Source organism: Astatotilapia calliptera, chromosome 1 (assembly GCF_900246225.1).
Source record: "Astatotilapia calliptera chromosome 1, fAstCal1.2, whole genome shotgun sequence".
Lineage (NCBI taxonomy): Eukaryota > Metazoa > Chordata > Actinopteri > Cichliformes > Cichlidae > Astatotilapia > Astatotilapia calliptera.
In genome coordinates, this window is record NC_039302.1 from 35,321,376 (window position 1) to 35,337,305 (window position 15,930).

The 15,930-nt window shown below is 39.7% G+C and overlaps 1 protein-coding gene across 1 annotated transcript in view; it reads left to right on the forward strand.

Moving 5' to 3' along the window:
- Positions 1-15,930, forward strand: part of LOC113026743 (neural-cadherin) — a 332,913-nt gene that overhangs the window by 167,325 nt on the left and 149,658 nt on the right. Inside the window, exons 17-23 of the mRNA XM_026175859.1 lie at positions 3,671-3,791; positions 3,872-4,034; positions 5,632-6,300; positions 7,860-8,051; positions 9,251-9,694; positions 9,837-10,167; positions 11,703-11,796. Coding sequence (XP_026031644.1) covers positions 3,671-3,791; positions 3,872-4,034; positions 5,632-6,300; positions 7,860-8,051; positions 9,251-9,694; positions 9,837-10,167; positions 11,703-11,796 — 2,014 coding nt within the window. The remainder of the gene's footprint in view (positions 1-3,670; positions 3,792-3,871; positions 4,035-5,631; positions 6,301-7,859; positions 8,052-9,250; positions 9,695-9,836; positions 10,168-11,702; positions 11,797-15,930) is intronic.

Genomic DNA, 15,930 nt, shown 5'->3' on the forward strand with positions numbered 1-15,930 from the left:
ACGTGGTAAATAACCAAAGAAAGTCCAAAACACTTAGTGGCGACTGGTGAAATAACCCCTTGTACACTTTTCTTAACTTAAAAGCAAACAGTGACAGAGAAGAGTATGGCTGATAGACAATATGACAAGATGGTCATTACATTAGAGGGTTACCAAGGCAACCCGAGCCTGACACATCTGCTAACAACAAGCTATCAGCTACAAAGTGATGTGCGATGGGCAAAATGCTGCCTGCATAGACATCCCTTTGGTTAAAACTCTAGTTAAGGCCCTCCTGTGTTACATGTGGAATACTCCCTGGTTTCCTGAATTTTGAGATGTTTTTAAGTAAGTTTCTATAATTATCAATTTAACAGTGTAAAGCTTTTTGCAGACTGTCAGGACAGACACTGTGTTTGTGTGTTTTTTGTTTTTGTTTGTTTTTTGTGTGGTCCAGATGCTGTGATTGTCATAGAGACCTAAATCTGTTTACGAGATTTCATCATGGGAGTGTTTCTTCCTCATGAGGGGGAACTCTTTAGAAACCCTCATGTGATACTGGCAGTGTGTTATGAATTACCATCATGCACTTATCTTGCTGGTTTCTGAATACTAGAAATTAATCCTGTTACACAATATTCTAGGACACACACACAGCGATCCACTATTTTGTATTCATGAAATGCAACCTAGTAATGCTACAACCTCTGTGCATTGCTATCTGGACTTTGCAGTCAGCAGGTTCTCCTGGCCAGGTTTAGGCCAAAATCTGGACCCCAACACAACAAATGTATCTCGGTGTAATCCAGTGGTTCTCAAACTTTTTACATCGTTCCCCACATGGCAGGAAGAAATATTTTCACGCCCCATCTAAACAAAACAATGACAGAAAAGAGCGGATCCATCTGACTCTGCCTCCGTTACAACATACTAGACGTGGGAGTAATAAACCGTTGTGGTGAAAAATAAGTGTTGTTACATTACCGTTCAGTTTGGGGGTTACAACAGAACATGGTACATTGATTGTTCTCACGTATTATCAGACGGGATTGTTTCAATAAACCAAGGACATTTTGACTGATAATTATTTGTATTCTTCTGTAACTGTACAGAGCTAAAACCTCCAAAATATCAGGAGTAGTTAGTCATTATCAGAGGTGTTTGTGAACTAAAGATCAGGAATGTGGGATACTGTTTGTCCACGATTTGGACAGCCCAGTGCGTGCTCCCGACGAAGGGGAAACAAATTCTGTCGTGGATACCTACTTTGGCACGACCTCGGACAACAGATTCGCACCTTTCAGTACACTCTGCAGCTATCTGTTGCAGCAGATCCACATATTATTAACATAACTGACGCAAATGTCTTTATTCCGCCGTAAAAGTGATTCTGATGTTAAACATTAGTTCCGCATGACTTTTCTGCCAGGTGATTTGCGCCCCACCTGTCAAAACTCTGGTCAAACTCTTTGAGAACCACTGGTGTAATCTGACCAAAGAATGTGCTCCTGATATTCATCAGGCTTCTTTTCATTTTCTTTGGCAATATTTAGTATTGAAGTATTACATCAAAGCACTAGAGAGGGTTTATTTCTCGGACTATTAAGATATTACGCAGTGTCATTTAAACTCTGCAAGCTGCCAGAAACATTCATGTTAGGTCAATGTTTGATTCTAAATTGACAGTGAGATCGTTCATAGATTAGAGCCTGATTGAATGTGGGTTGTACTCTGAATTGTACAAGCCATGTTTGTGGTCAATACGAACTCTTATTTGCACTCGTTGACCTGGTAAGTCTGAAGTTATTGTTTTATGTATTGTTTTTTTAAATGATTGAACAAGTAGCAGACTGCCCATAACGTTATTTATTTGGAGGAAATCACTTTTGATTAGTGGTACTACAGCTCTTTCCGGACCTCGTGATTGCTGCCGCAAACATTTTGCTCAGATTGTGGCAGTTCTTTCCAGTGTGGAAACATAATGTAGGTCCATAGGGTTAAAACTGAGAAAATTCTGAAGTTTAGAGGTAATTTTTACAATGCAAATTTGTAGGGTTTCTGTCTATACAGGTTTTCTAATTATTGTCTCATGTGTCTACGACCTGTGAGCACAGTTAGAACTCTGTTTAAAAGACACATAAAAAAGTACTTTACATATTGATAAATGGCATTTTATGTGATCTTGAACTGGGTGCACTCACTTTTGTTGTATTTTGCTACCTTTATATGAATTCCCACATGCGTCTTTGTTAATGTAAACACCACCGTCTGAATTCTGTTCACATTCCTCTGACAATAAGTTTACTTTGACTTCAGTAAGTCTGCTAACGGTGAAAGGTTTTATTCTTGGCTGCACAATAGGTGTTCTTTAGGACACAACTTTTCCAAAACCATCGGTATCATGGAAATCATTCATCTTCAGTTGAAAAGAGAGCTTAGTGTCATTTCCTTGAGAGTTATGATATTAAGAAAATATCCACAATTCGGCATTTATACAAAACCACTAAACAGCTTTCAGTGCAATGTTACTTGAATGGGCTGTAAATGGTAAATGGCCTGTATTTGTATAGTGCTTTACACAACCAGTCATCCACCCATTCACACACACATTCACACACTGGTGGTGGCAGCTACATGTAGCCACAGCCACCCTGGGGCGCACTGACAGAGGCGAGCACCCAAGTCCTAACACTTACTTTGATGTCTTGTGCAGTTTGTTCACATCCATGCTCACAAGCAATACACACTACTTCTACCAAAGACTGCACCCGACATAGAAAGTTAATAGATAACATTAACAACAACAATTAGGAGATGGATTGTATTTATTGGTATTTTTTGCAGTTTTCTGGCTTTGTAACAATGTTAACGCCCTTAAAAGCAATTTAAATCCCACTGTTGTCAGATTTAATAGCTTAAAAGGCTGGATTGCTATAATCTTCTGATTGATAATTGATGTTTTGTGATCAAGTATCTGGGATCCATCCAGGAATAATTGGTAGTACATTTGCATGCTGCACTTTTTAATTATTTTTAGTGAACAAGTGTATTTTTTAAATATCCCATAAAGAAGAACAAGTATTTGATTTAAAGTCTTCAGTTTGAAGAATAAACAGTATGCATAGATTTCTCTTTTTAAAAATGGGTGAATTTCTGTGTAGTTTGGAAGGATTGGTAGAAATAATTGGCACATATCTATTTGTATTGTTAGTAAAGGTCATAATTGATTTTGTGATCAAATTGTTAGAGTCAGAGGTAACGTAAAGCCTTTTTCTTTTCTGTGAATGGCTCTAAAATATCTGATTTTTACTTTTCAAGAGATTTCTTGTCACATGGATGAAATTCTTACATGTTAGGCAATGGCAATCACCTCTGTAAGGACGGACGCTGGCTCCTTTTCAGATCTAAGACTTAATATCTGAATTCTGTTCTGTCAGCTAAAGCAGGCTGCTGTCTGCCCCTGTTAACCGAGACAGATCTTGGGTCTAGCAGAAACCAGCAGTACTGAGTGAAATGGGTACTGCTAGCCCGTGGGGGATCAAGCCTTCACCAAAGCTCTTTCTTTTTACAAATACAAAAACTAAACTCCATAACTTTTCCTCTCTACAGCTCCAAAAAGATTTACATACTATACTTTGGTTTATTTCTACTGTCACTGTTAATTTGTCTTCATCCTTACACTGGTTTGCAGGTGGAAACGCTAAGCTGCGGTACCAGATCACATCAGGAAACACAGGAGGGGTGTTTGATGTGGAACCAGAGGTGGGCACTATCTTTATAGCCCAGCCTCTGGACTACGAACAGAACAAACGGTAGGAACACACTCAGAGAAGAATCCTCCAAGCTTGCTGAACGATTGTCCATCCCTGACAAAGTTGAAACTTGTGTTCAGGTACAAGCTTCATCTTCTGGCTTCAGATGGGAAGTGGGAAGATTACACGACTGTGACAGTAAACGTGGTCAACAAGAATGACGAGGCTCCGGTGTTTACTGTTAACGAGTACTACGGCAGCGTAACAGAGGAGCTGGATGGTTCTCCAGTGTTTGTGTTGCAGGTACAGTCCAAGCTTACTAGTATTGTTTCTTCATATGACTAGTAAGAGAAGGAATAAACTATATTCTACATAAATATGTTCACTGATGCATTGCTGCTGAGTTTTGTCAGTTTATTTATTTGCCACTTTGAGCTACAAACATGAAAATAAATAGCACTACAGGCCAACAGAGAAGACGGTATTTAAGTTTGAGGTGAACTCTCCCTTAAACCTCTCACGCTTCTCAAAAAAAAGAGTAGAGGCTATGCAGCAAATAATGTCACAAAGGTTGTTTAAACAATGCTGTGTTGGTACTAAGAGACCCAAGATAATATTCCCCACAACATCACAGCACCAGCCTGAGCCACTCATACAAGACAGGATGGATCCATGTGAAAACTGACTCATCGGATCAGGCTATAGCTTTTCAGGTTTCTGTTGTTCAATTCTGGTGAGCCTCAGTTTCCTGTTCTTAGCTTACAGGAGTGGCTCCCGGTGTCTTCTGCTGCATGCACTTCTGCATATTCTGGTTGATAAAATTAGTTGTTGCGAGTTGCTGTTACCTTCCTATGAGCTCATATCTATCTAGTCAATTTGCTTTGAGCTCTGGCTGCTCTAAACTAAGTTTTCTTTCTTTATTTATTTAGTTATTGTTTGTGGATCTGCATGATGTCACAGAGAGAAGATATATTCATACGAGCTTTGATTGTTACACCGAAGCCCCACCAACCATGTCAATCAGTAGAAAGTTGGCTTAAAGAGAAATGAGCCAAAGCAGCTTGTTTTAGACGCAGGGTGAACTTAAGGGGGTGAATAAGTGAGGGTTATTTTAAACAATGAATTATACAGAGTTACTCTGGTATAGCCCAAGCATAAAAAAATGCAGCTGATACTGATCATAACAGGTTCTCTTCAAAGAAGCAACCGGAGACATTTTTTAACCAGCGCCTGTAGCTAATATTAAGCAGTATTTTTAATTTAATAACATTTAACAGCTGCCAGAAGAAAAAGAGAATTTTATTTTCTACCACTCTCTGGTCCTCGGAGGAGTAAGATGTCTAAATAGAAAGTCTTAGGTAGACCACAACAGTAACACAGGTAAATCTGATGTCATTTCCCTTTTACAAACCCACGTAAAACTCAAACTGTTTCTTTTGTTTAACTGCACATTTGTTGATTATGTTGAAGGAGGTATTTGAGTTTTGTTGACTATGTGGGTTATTAAATTGTACATGTGTACACATCAAGTTTGGGTTTCACAAATGTCTCTAATATGTGGATTTAATACTCGTCTGCAGAAGCACACATACATTTTTGCTCTCAGTCATTCTGCAATTACTGTGTTAAGTTAAAGCAACTTTGGCCTGACCTGATGTTACTGCTGCTAATGTGTTGAAGATGAGCAAAATGTGCAGACAGAAGAGGGGGAGGAAAGGTGAGGCTTGGGGTTAAAAAGATGGCCCTTTGCCAGATTTAAATACCAGAGAGTACAAAGCTGCACAGGGCACTTATGGAGTGCTGTGAGTCGTGATATCACAACCAAGTCAGCAACGGTGTAAAAGCTCCGTGATTGTAAGATTGTTGCCTCGCCTGGTTCACTGTGCCTTTCACATTGTAGGTAACGGCAACTGACCCAGATAAGGACGCTGACCAGGAGGCCCTGCGTTACTCTCTCCACGGCCAAGGTGCAGACAGTGAATTCATAATTGATGAGGTCACAGGGAAGATCTATGCCCAGCGGACGCTTGACCGCGAGGAGCGCGCTGTCTGGCGTTTCGTTGTCCTGGCCACAGATGAGGGCGGCGAAGGTCTGACGGGTTTCACAGATGTCATCATCAATGTATGGGACATAAATGACAACGCGCCCATCTTCACGTGCGCTCCCAGCTGTCACGGAGAAGTAGCAGAGAACTCAGCAGCAGGGACATCGGTGATGGAAATGACGGCGACCGACCTGGATGACTCAGCTGTGGGGCAGAACGCTGTGCTCTCTTACAGGATTGTGGGTAGTTTAGATGCCACTAATGCAGAGCTGGGCGGAGTCCCCACCTTCTCAGAAATGTTTACCATCAATCCCACCACAGGCACCATCACTGTAGGCATAGGTGGGCTAGACCGGGAACAAGTTGAGTCTTACCTCCTGGTGGTAGAAGCCAGGGATGGGGGAGGGATGGCAGGAACGGGAACTGCTACTATTCTGATCAAAGATGTGAACGACCACGCTCCGAGGTTCACTGATCACTCCTGCCTGGCAAGGATTTCTGAGAACGCAGAGCCCAATGCAGAGGTGGGTGGCTGGTGTTGCTATCACAAAAACAATACTCCTTAAATGGTAAATGGCCTGCATTTGTATAGCGCTTTTCTAGTCCTTAAGGACCCCAAAGCGCTTCACACTACATTCAGTCATTCACCCATTCACACACACATTCACACACTGGCGATGGCAAGCTACATTGTAGCTGTGTGCTTCAACTCAGAATAGACAGCCAGCTATCTCTTACTTCTTTCATGTTGGCTTAGTGTCAGAATTACCACTCGCTCACCACTCTCTTGTATGTTGAAGGACCTGAGTTCAAGTACAACATGAAGCATTTTTCATAATGGCTTTTCTTTATTGTGTTTACACACAAACACGTTTTTCAGAAATCATTTTTTCCTCTCCTTTTAATTTCAGACAGAAAACGAAACATTTTCCTGCGCAGAAAATTTTTGCAGCTTTAATACAGCAAGATAAATGTCCCTGAGCAGTGAAAGGGACAAAAATTATTACAACCACTCAGTTTATGAGTGTGTTTCAGAGCCAACCTCCTTCAACTTTGTTTGGCAGGTTCTATACTTTTATACTTTTTGGCCACACCAGGGGCAAGCTGCACATCGAGTCCAACAGCAGCAACAATCCCAACAATTCCTATTGTTGGAATAGTTGCTGGTACAATTCCTATATTTAACATCTGCAACAAAATCATCCCAGATCTTTTAGTGTCGCCTTTTTTAGCTGACACTAAAAGATCTGAAACAATAAAACCAAAGGCATCAACAAGCACAGAACTACAACATTGTGGTAATTTGTTTATTAGTGTGTTTGAAAAACAAAAATAAATAACAAGAAAACATGCAAGTTTGGCTGCATTCCATTGTGACCAGATATAATTATTTTTTGGAATCAAACTTGCTGAATGGCTCGTGCATTATGAGAATGATTGGATTCTGGTATCTTCACAAATCTTGAAATTAAATTCACATTAAAACTTAACACCTAATATTCATCTGACAAGCTGCAGGTTTCATTCGTGTTTCTTACAGGAGATTATTAGACCAGCCATGACTTTTAATCAGACCTCAAAATTCATAGGTTCAGAGGTGAGTTCTTTGTTTTCCTAAGTGGAACTAGTTTGCAGTAGGGTTGTCTTAGAAAAGCAAGAAACTCTTGATCACCAGTTTTACATGAGAGATAGATGCTCAGAGGAGGGAACTGCTATTCCATTGTTAAATGGGCCTTTATGTCAACGTTTTCAGTACAATTCAGTTTTATACTGCACTGCATCATGGGAAGTCCTCTGTGTGGATGGGGCAGGGATATTGATAATCCTATTCTTAACAAATGAACACAGTCGGGAGTTATTTTTGCAAGCTTTCCTGTATCATATTGAAAATGATGGATAATTTGCTCTTGTCAGAAATGTGCAGAGACAGTCATGTCCATGTTTATCGTAACTACATTCAGAAAACCTGGGTTATCTTTATTGTTCGGAGATTTAGCACTTTGCTTTTTATTTTTTTATTGTCAAAATGTAAATAGCCAGTTCCCTTAACACAATGTAATTGCTGGTTGTAACTTGTTCTAAGGTCTTGGATCTTGCAGCAGAGGACAGGGACATTGGTGAAAACGCCCAGCTGACCTTTAGTGTTGTGTCTGGAGACCAGGAGCAAAAGTTCTATATGGTCAGTCACAAGCAGGAGCAGCGCGGCACCTTGCGGCTTAAGAAACGTCTGGACTACGAACGGCACAGCGAGCAGAGGTTCAACCTGACACTGAAGGTACGTGGAAGGCATTTCAATTACAAAGGCTTTCACTATTGAAAATGACTTTGATTCAGATTTCTCTCTAATTCATTGGATTCCTTTTCATAATAGTCATGTGAACCTTCAGCTGACAGTATGAAACATGTGAATGGAAGATGGAAAATTACACAGAATTTAAGGGGGGACAGGCTTTTAGAATTTTGTAAGCAATGATCATAAATCTCATAAACCAACCTGTCAGCCCTTCCATCAACAGCTAACGTAAAGAGTTGTGAAGGTGAAGACAATAGCATAAAGGCAGTCTGACAGTGTCAGTGTCATATGTCAGTTACAGATAAGAATAAGAAAAGTCCCCCAGGCAAGTTTTTATACTGGTAGAACTGACAGAAAGTTGCTAGAAAGTAACCTCGAATTCTAAAAGGATATAAATGGATATAAGTGTTGCACACCCAGAGGAACCCAGAGGAACCCTCTATCTGCTTTTTTATAATTGATGATTTAAAAAAATTCACCAATGCTTTCGAACTGGCCAATTTGAAGACAACTTAAGCTGCTCTTCCTTTATGATATGAGCCAATCCAAACACTTCCTCCTACATATAGTAGTCTTAATTCTTTTCTTTGATTCTTAGAAGTTACAAAAATACAACCAAATTACACTGGTTGTGTCACATAAAGCCTTTCTACTCTTAACATTGCGGTTTTTGTGTATTTCCTTGGATATTTGCAGTCAAGCTTCTCACAGAAACTACTGCAAGATGCTAATTAATGTTTTTAACTTTCCCAATGGTGAATAATTGGCTTCATACTCTGATTTATTATTTTTCTTTTTACGCCTCCTTAACCTCTTAAAATTAAATTAAAATTAAACTCTACTCTTGTTTGGTTACCTCGTTAAGGGCAACAACATTTTTGTTGTCCTAAACAAACAATCCATAAGCCACATCCCAATAACAACTTTGTCAAAGTGATGCAAAAATCTCGTGGCATGACACTTCTTCTGTAAAAAAATTAATGTCTTTATTTGCTTTTGTCTGATTATTTTAGGTAAGCTGTTGGCTCTGGAAACTTGGAAGTCTGCTCGGGAAAATAATTGCAAAAACAATAACTGTTTAGTGCACTGTGAAATTATTTTGGCTCTAATTACAAGAAGTATCGAGTTCATGATCTTTGTTATTATGCATGTGTGTGATATTTGTGCGCTTCCTGTTTTAGGTTGAAGACCTGGACTTCTCCAGCCTTCTGCACTGTGTGGTGGAGGTGGAGGACTATAACGATCACGCTCCTGTCTTCATTCCACACTTCATGTCACTTGCTCCACTACCTGAGGACATTGTTGTGGGAACCAGTGTGGCCCATTTAGTAGCCAGCGACTCTGATTCAGGCCAGAACCGTGACATCACCTATAGCTTGTCAGAGGACTCAGACCCTGAGGGTCTGTTCACCATTGATCAGTCCGGTCTGCTGTCAGTGGCTCGGCCTCTGGATCGGGAAAGGATACCCCAGCATCACTTAGTTGTCATTGCGACTGATCACGGTGTTCCAGCTCTGACAGGCAGCGCCACAGTTCAGCTGCCTCTGTTGGATGTGAATGATAACGGACCAGAGTTTGAAGCAGCGTACTCTCCAATAGTCTTTGAGAATGTGTCTGGACCGCAGGTAGGTTTAATCCCATATAGCATACTGTACTGTTATGTATAGATTTTCATAAAGACGAAGCAAATGATAATGATTGACTGTGTGGTTAAAAAATCTTCAGTGAACAAAGCTACAACCCCTCATCCTTTTTCATCTTGTTTAGGTAGTAAGGTTGAACCAAACGTCGACCCTCCTTCAAGCTGTGGATCACGACTCGCCTGAGAATGGTCCTCCTTTCCACTTTGCAGTCCCCCCTGAATATCGCTACAGCAACGATTTCTACCTTCAGGACAATCTCAACGGCACAGCCACACTAACAGCTTTGAGGACATTTGACCGCGAGCGCCAGAAAGAGTTTCTCATTCCTATTATTATGAGTGACAGTGGAAGTCCAGCCAAGACGGTGACCAGCACCCTGACTGTGACCATCGGTGACCAAAATGATCATGCACACGTGGCAGGGGAGAAGAAAATTTTCATTAATAGTCACAGGGGTGAGTAGGCGGTGGTGAAAAAGTAAAACTGAATGCATAAACGTACTTGTTTTTCACCAATTAGTGTGTTTTCATAATATTTGGAAGTCATTATAATTCACATTTAAATCCAGGTATCTGCCCAGCCCGACTCTGTGCTATCAACAATCAGCTTGGGTGTCCTTGAGGCAAAACCACCTTTTTCTGGCCTTCACAGATTAGCTGCACGACACCGATTGGAGGGTTTATTTGAAAATTCCCTTTTGTCTTTAGGGTGATTTTATTTTACTTTGTCAAATTAAAAGTCTGTCTCTTTGTGAATTTAACATTATTTGACAGACGGAGGTCGGTGGGAAAGTTTTAAAATGTCGCTCAACCAGCATCTACTTAATAAAACAGCCTTCATCTACTTTTTAAAGCACATTTTGAACTTTGCCCTCAAACTTTTCTCTCTCTGTAGGTGGCTCTCTTAGTGCCAGCTAATTAATTCCTAATCAGTGAGCAGTAATTAAAACACACAAACAGACACACACACACTGTGTTTATTGTGTTTTTCACCTCCGCCTCAACTCTTCCATTGTCACTACATCATCATTCCCCACATGATCACTATTTAGTTGCCGTGACTCCCACGGTGCCATTCTAAGGGTCACAAAGGCAAATAGTGCTCGATTTGACACACAGTTAATTACACTTTAAATGTTTATTCTCTGACAGCGTACTGCGTTTCTGGTCTGTCTGAACTCAGGCAGTGAATCTCAGATTTTTAGTCCCAGAAAGCGTCCATGTAGTTTTCAGACTTACACAGGCTTCACGGCACACTGCGTTGTCAGTTAGGTTGAGTTATGCATTAGAAGTACACGTCAGGCAGTTAAGGCCTTGCTGCCTCTCTGTTGATAGGTACAGTACGTCGCTTTTGTTTATATGCTTGCACTTGGATTAGCAATGCTTCATCTTCTTTTGCCATTCAGAGCTACAAATGCACATTTCAGTGGTTTTGAACTCTTCTCAAAAGTTAAGTTTCACAAAGACAATCCAGCTAAAATTCAACATGTCAAGGTCTGCCTTTTAAATTTTGAAGGGTACCCTGTGAATAATTCCCACATGGTACAGTGTGAGGAATTGGAGGAGAAAGAGTAATGACAACAACACTTCTTTCTACTTGATTATAATCATTATGCATTCAAACAGCATTTTCTCTTTTGCATTTCTTTCTCCCAGTGTCACCTGCAATGTCACTTCTCAGTTTTGCTGAGACCTGAGTGTCTTTGGATATTTTGCTGTTTCTGCTGTTTTTCACTATGTTTGTACATTGTTGATTTTGTTTTCCTGTGTTTGAAAAGCTACTGTTTGTAGTGTTGTGATTTCAAGGCTTTTCCACTTTTTCTTTATTCTAATGAATGTAAAACACATGAAGCACACACACTTAAACACATGTACAGTATATATCAATCCAAAAGCAAAAACAGAGGGTTATCCTTTAATTCTCCGACATATTTAGTGCTGCTGAATCATTCTCACGCAGACTGATTAACGGATGCATTTTCTCTTTTCAGGCCGTATGCCAACTACAGTGCTCGGAAAGGTCTACTCTCCTGACCCAGATGATTGGGACAACAAGACGTATGTCTTTGAAGGACATGTGCCAAGGTAAATTAAAACAAATTAATTCAATGGGCCAGCAGTTTCTAATCAGAAATGTGTCATAAGCTATTTTAAATGAGTGCGAATGATGGCAGGGCATCTACTCTTTCCAAGAAATGTCTAACATCCTGACGTCAGTGATGCAGGAGTTTCTGTGTGCCAGATTACTTCTTTCATACCCTGAACCAAGTTGCCTTTTACGGCTAATCAGCGGCACCTCCTTGTTTTTTAGTCGTTAGATTGATTTAGACATTTAGATAGTGCAAAGCAACAATTCCCGGAGCGAAATATCCACCTTTGTTTATTACCATCCTATTTTTCTATTACCATTACCATCCTGTCCAATTTTCTTCCTCTGATTCTATTTCCTCAATGCCTCTTCTCAATTTCTCTTTCCATTTTTGTTGTTAATGCATGTGTGTTTTCCTGCCGTCGGATGACGATGTTGTGTTTGTGCCAATACTCTGCTTGAGAGTTTCACTTGCTAAAAGTGACACTGAGCCACAACGCTTCGCACTTTGACAATCTCCCACACACATGCACAGACGAGTCCCGAAGTGACACTCCGGTACCCTATGACACCTTCGTCTTCATCTTTCATGCTGTGTTGAACTCAAAATGACAAACTTTGCTACTTTTTCTCTCAAAGTCAGAGTTCAGGCTTTATGAAGGACTGGGTGCAATATAAGGTATCAGAACTTCACGACAGCTCTCATCTCGTCATGGTTCAAACCCGACTTAAGTTCAGAACACACCGTTGTGCTTTTCTTAATACATATCATACTATAGCGCACTCACCTCTGCTTTTAGAGTTCTGTGCAAAAGTCTCATATTTTGCTTAAAATTAGACAGGCTTTCATGTAACATTGGACACTGGTTGCTTTTTCACTCATTTTTAGTCCAGTCCTTGTACCTGGCCACATAAAAGTGGCTCCTAACTTAAGGGATGAATTGATGTTGTGTCTACATGTTGTGTCTCTTAGAAAACTAAGCAGAGGACTCACTTTGTGAATAGCAGCCTGTTGCAAAAATGCATAATTTGTTCCCATTTTCTTTTTTGTCTAAAAAAAATGCCAAATGTAACACAGTTTGACAGGTGTAGAAGAATATTTTTGCAGCAATAAAGTGATTCCCAAAAAGCTATAAGCTGAAAACTTCACGTCTTGGCAGTCTGTCAGTTTATCCTTAAGATGGGTGAAGAGTTGCAGGCGTAAAAAACATCATATCTGATATCATATCTCACAGTACAATAATATTGAATGGGTTGCATTGTTGTATTTTGTCATGTTTCTCAGGTCTTTGTCTGAATTTCTACGAACATTATTGCTAAGGATTGTCTTATTGCATTGGAGTCACACTGGGTTAAATATGTACACTTGGGTTTTAAGGGGTATTTATTATTTTCTTCTTTTTTTTGGGTTGTATGGAAGCCCCAAACGCAATTTCATTGTTCTTGACAATGACAATAAATAAATAAATAAATACTAAATACTAATACTAAATACTGCAGCAGATGAACATTGGCTGACAGTCATGTTGGTTATACCAAATACCGACTTTTAAGATTGTTAGAATTGTGCAAACTCTGTTTTTGCCTTATACATGTATGTTTGCAGACTAAATCTGTTTCCCATTTTTCCAAGCAAAATGTGGTGGAGATGAGGGGAGGTTCAAGACCTACTGTGTGTTTCTATTTCAGTTCACCAAACAGTATTTTCAGTGTTTGGGTGTGGATGTTCTACTGTTTTCTACTGCGTTGTTTAGCTAAACAGTGCGGGGGAAAAAATAAGTAAAAAATAAATGTTCTGGTGGAACAATGTTTTCCACAAAGTGGAGGAGTACAAACATACTCTGGACGGGGGTACCAACATATATGCAATCACATGTTTGTCTAACAAGCAATAACTAATAGGACGATGTGTTAGATAAACAAAAAAGTTGAAATCCAGTCGCTACTTTAGCATGATTTCTAAATAAAAACTCACTTTTTTGCCAAATGTATGGCCAGTGGTTAAAATGTTTTGAATTTCTAAAATAAACAGATGATAAAACAAGATAATAGTTTAAATCGTTAGCCAAACAGAACAAACAGAACCAATGAAATAAGTCTTAAAGTTGTGAATAGATTATTGAAATTGAAAGCTAGGGCTGGTTAAAGTGTTTTTTGATGAAACAATACAAAGTATGCTGAGTAAGGCTGTCGAAGCTGTTATATTTTGTCAATGGTCCTGGCACACGTTTTGCACAGCCGGCTACACAGAGAGACCTGTGCTGTTTGTGCAGCTTGGAGGATTACTTGTTTAGATTAAATTTTAGTTGTTAGTTGTGATTTTCTTTCATTTTCATGCCACATTAAGGACACCTGAAGTGGTGATGCAAGCACTAAGATATCAAACTAATTCCAGCATACAGCTGGTCTGCCTGCCAGTCCAGGGATGATTCAGTTTTGCTCGTTTGAGTTGGGTTAATGATCTCTAGGTGAGAGATGGGGTGACGTTTTATGTAATGTGTATGTAGACACAGTCATCTGGGGTAGCATTGTGCAAAATGGTAAGACACCAGAAGAAAGACAAGTGTTGGCACCAGAAACAACCTGTAACAAAATAGTTCACATAAGGGTCAATAGAATCAGGTTTCAGCATATTCAGATGTACTAAATGAGGAACCACTGATAGTTAAACCAGTTAAAACAGTAAAATTGTCTTTCAGTGATGTCAATCCTGGAATTAAGTGCTAGACCTAAGACGTGATGAATGCCACAGCATGTGCTGTAAAATGAGTTAAAACAGCTCTTGTCTCCACAAGTGGTTTATTATTTGATTTGCCAAGGTTCTGCTTTGGATTTCCTCTCTAATTAAACTTGAATGAGCTCATTTACTGTACAAAGGGAGCATGGAGACAAGGACCAAGCAAAATTGCTTCCTTGCATGTCTTTGTGCCTATTAGTCAGTCTCATTTTCCCCCTTGCCTCCCTCTCCCTAATGCAACGTCTCTGCTCACTTTCTATTATTGTCCCAGAGGGCAATTGATTAACAGAGTAAACACTAAAATCCAGAATAAAAGTCCAGGCTGAAAGGGATGAAAGAATATTTATTTTGGACTGTCTTCAGCTTGGACAGTTGTATCAGAAGTGCAGCCAACTGAAAGAGGAAAAAGTGTGCATATAATTTGAGCTTTTATGTTAGGTAACATATTCATAAACTGTTTCATTAATTCACACTTTTTACGTAATATTAGAGTAACAGTTTTGTATATAGGAGATCACAGTTTGGTATGCTGATCCGTGTGCCAGCAGCATACCAAAACAATCATGTTGGATGAATCAGTGAAATTCCAGATTATGTTTACTTGCAACATTTCTGTAAATTGAATACCATTGTCACCGATGTTCCCTCTAAGCTGCGCGGGTGCGCAATTGCGCATTGCTGGCACAGTCTCTGCGCACAGAAAACCTGCACAAAAAAAATCGAACCTGAATTGAAATTAAAATTAATACATTAACATATCACAACAATAACATCATCACTTCTGTTTGGTATGATGCCATTAAATGTCTTTAACAGCGTGTGTTGTTGCAAATACCTTCTCCGTGACATGTTATTTACAATTTAGAAAACCTTAAATTTTCTAAAGCTTTTACTAAAGTCTGACTTTTCTAATTACTCCTTTTTGGAGTATTACCTCTTATCATAGCAAATAAACATGTTAGAAATTTGTATATGGCCCACTCACACTCAAGTAAAAACGAGGACAATGACTGGGGAAAATCAGTAGTTGTGTGGTATTTAATATTTCTACGTTCAGTGACAATTTACAAGCAGTTACGATGACGCGCTGGATGCCCAGAGGGTGACTATCCGACTCCCTCAGTCAGAAGGAGATTCCACTGTTGACGATTTATCTCGGTTAACTGCTTAATTTGCAACTTAAAACCATTCAATCATGAACTGATAGCAGGGTGACTTTGTCTTAACGCTGGTTCGTTTTGTTTTCACCATTTCAAAAACAACAAGGTCACAAGTTTAGTTGTGTGTTCCCTCCAGCCACTGTTTTCCCCAGTGTGATTGCAGCATTAGCCAGCCTGCAACGAGTCTGCCAGTATTTAAAATAAAGAATCCAACTTCTAGTTCATGCTATTTG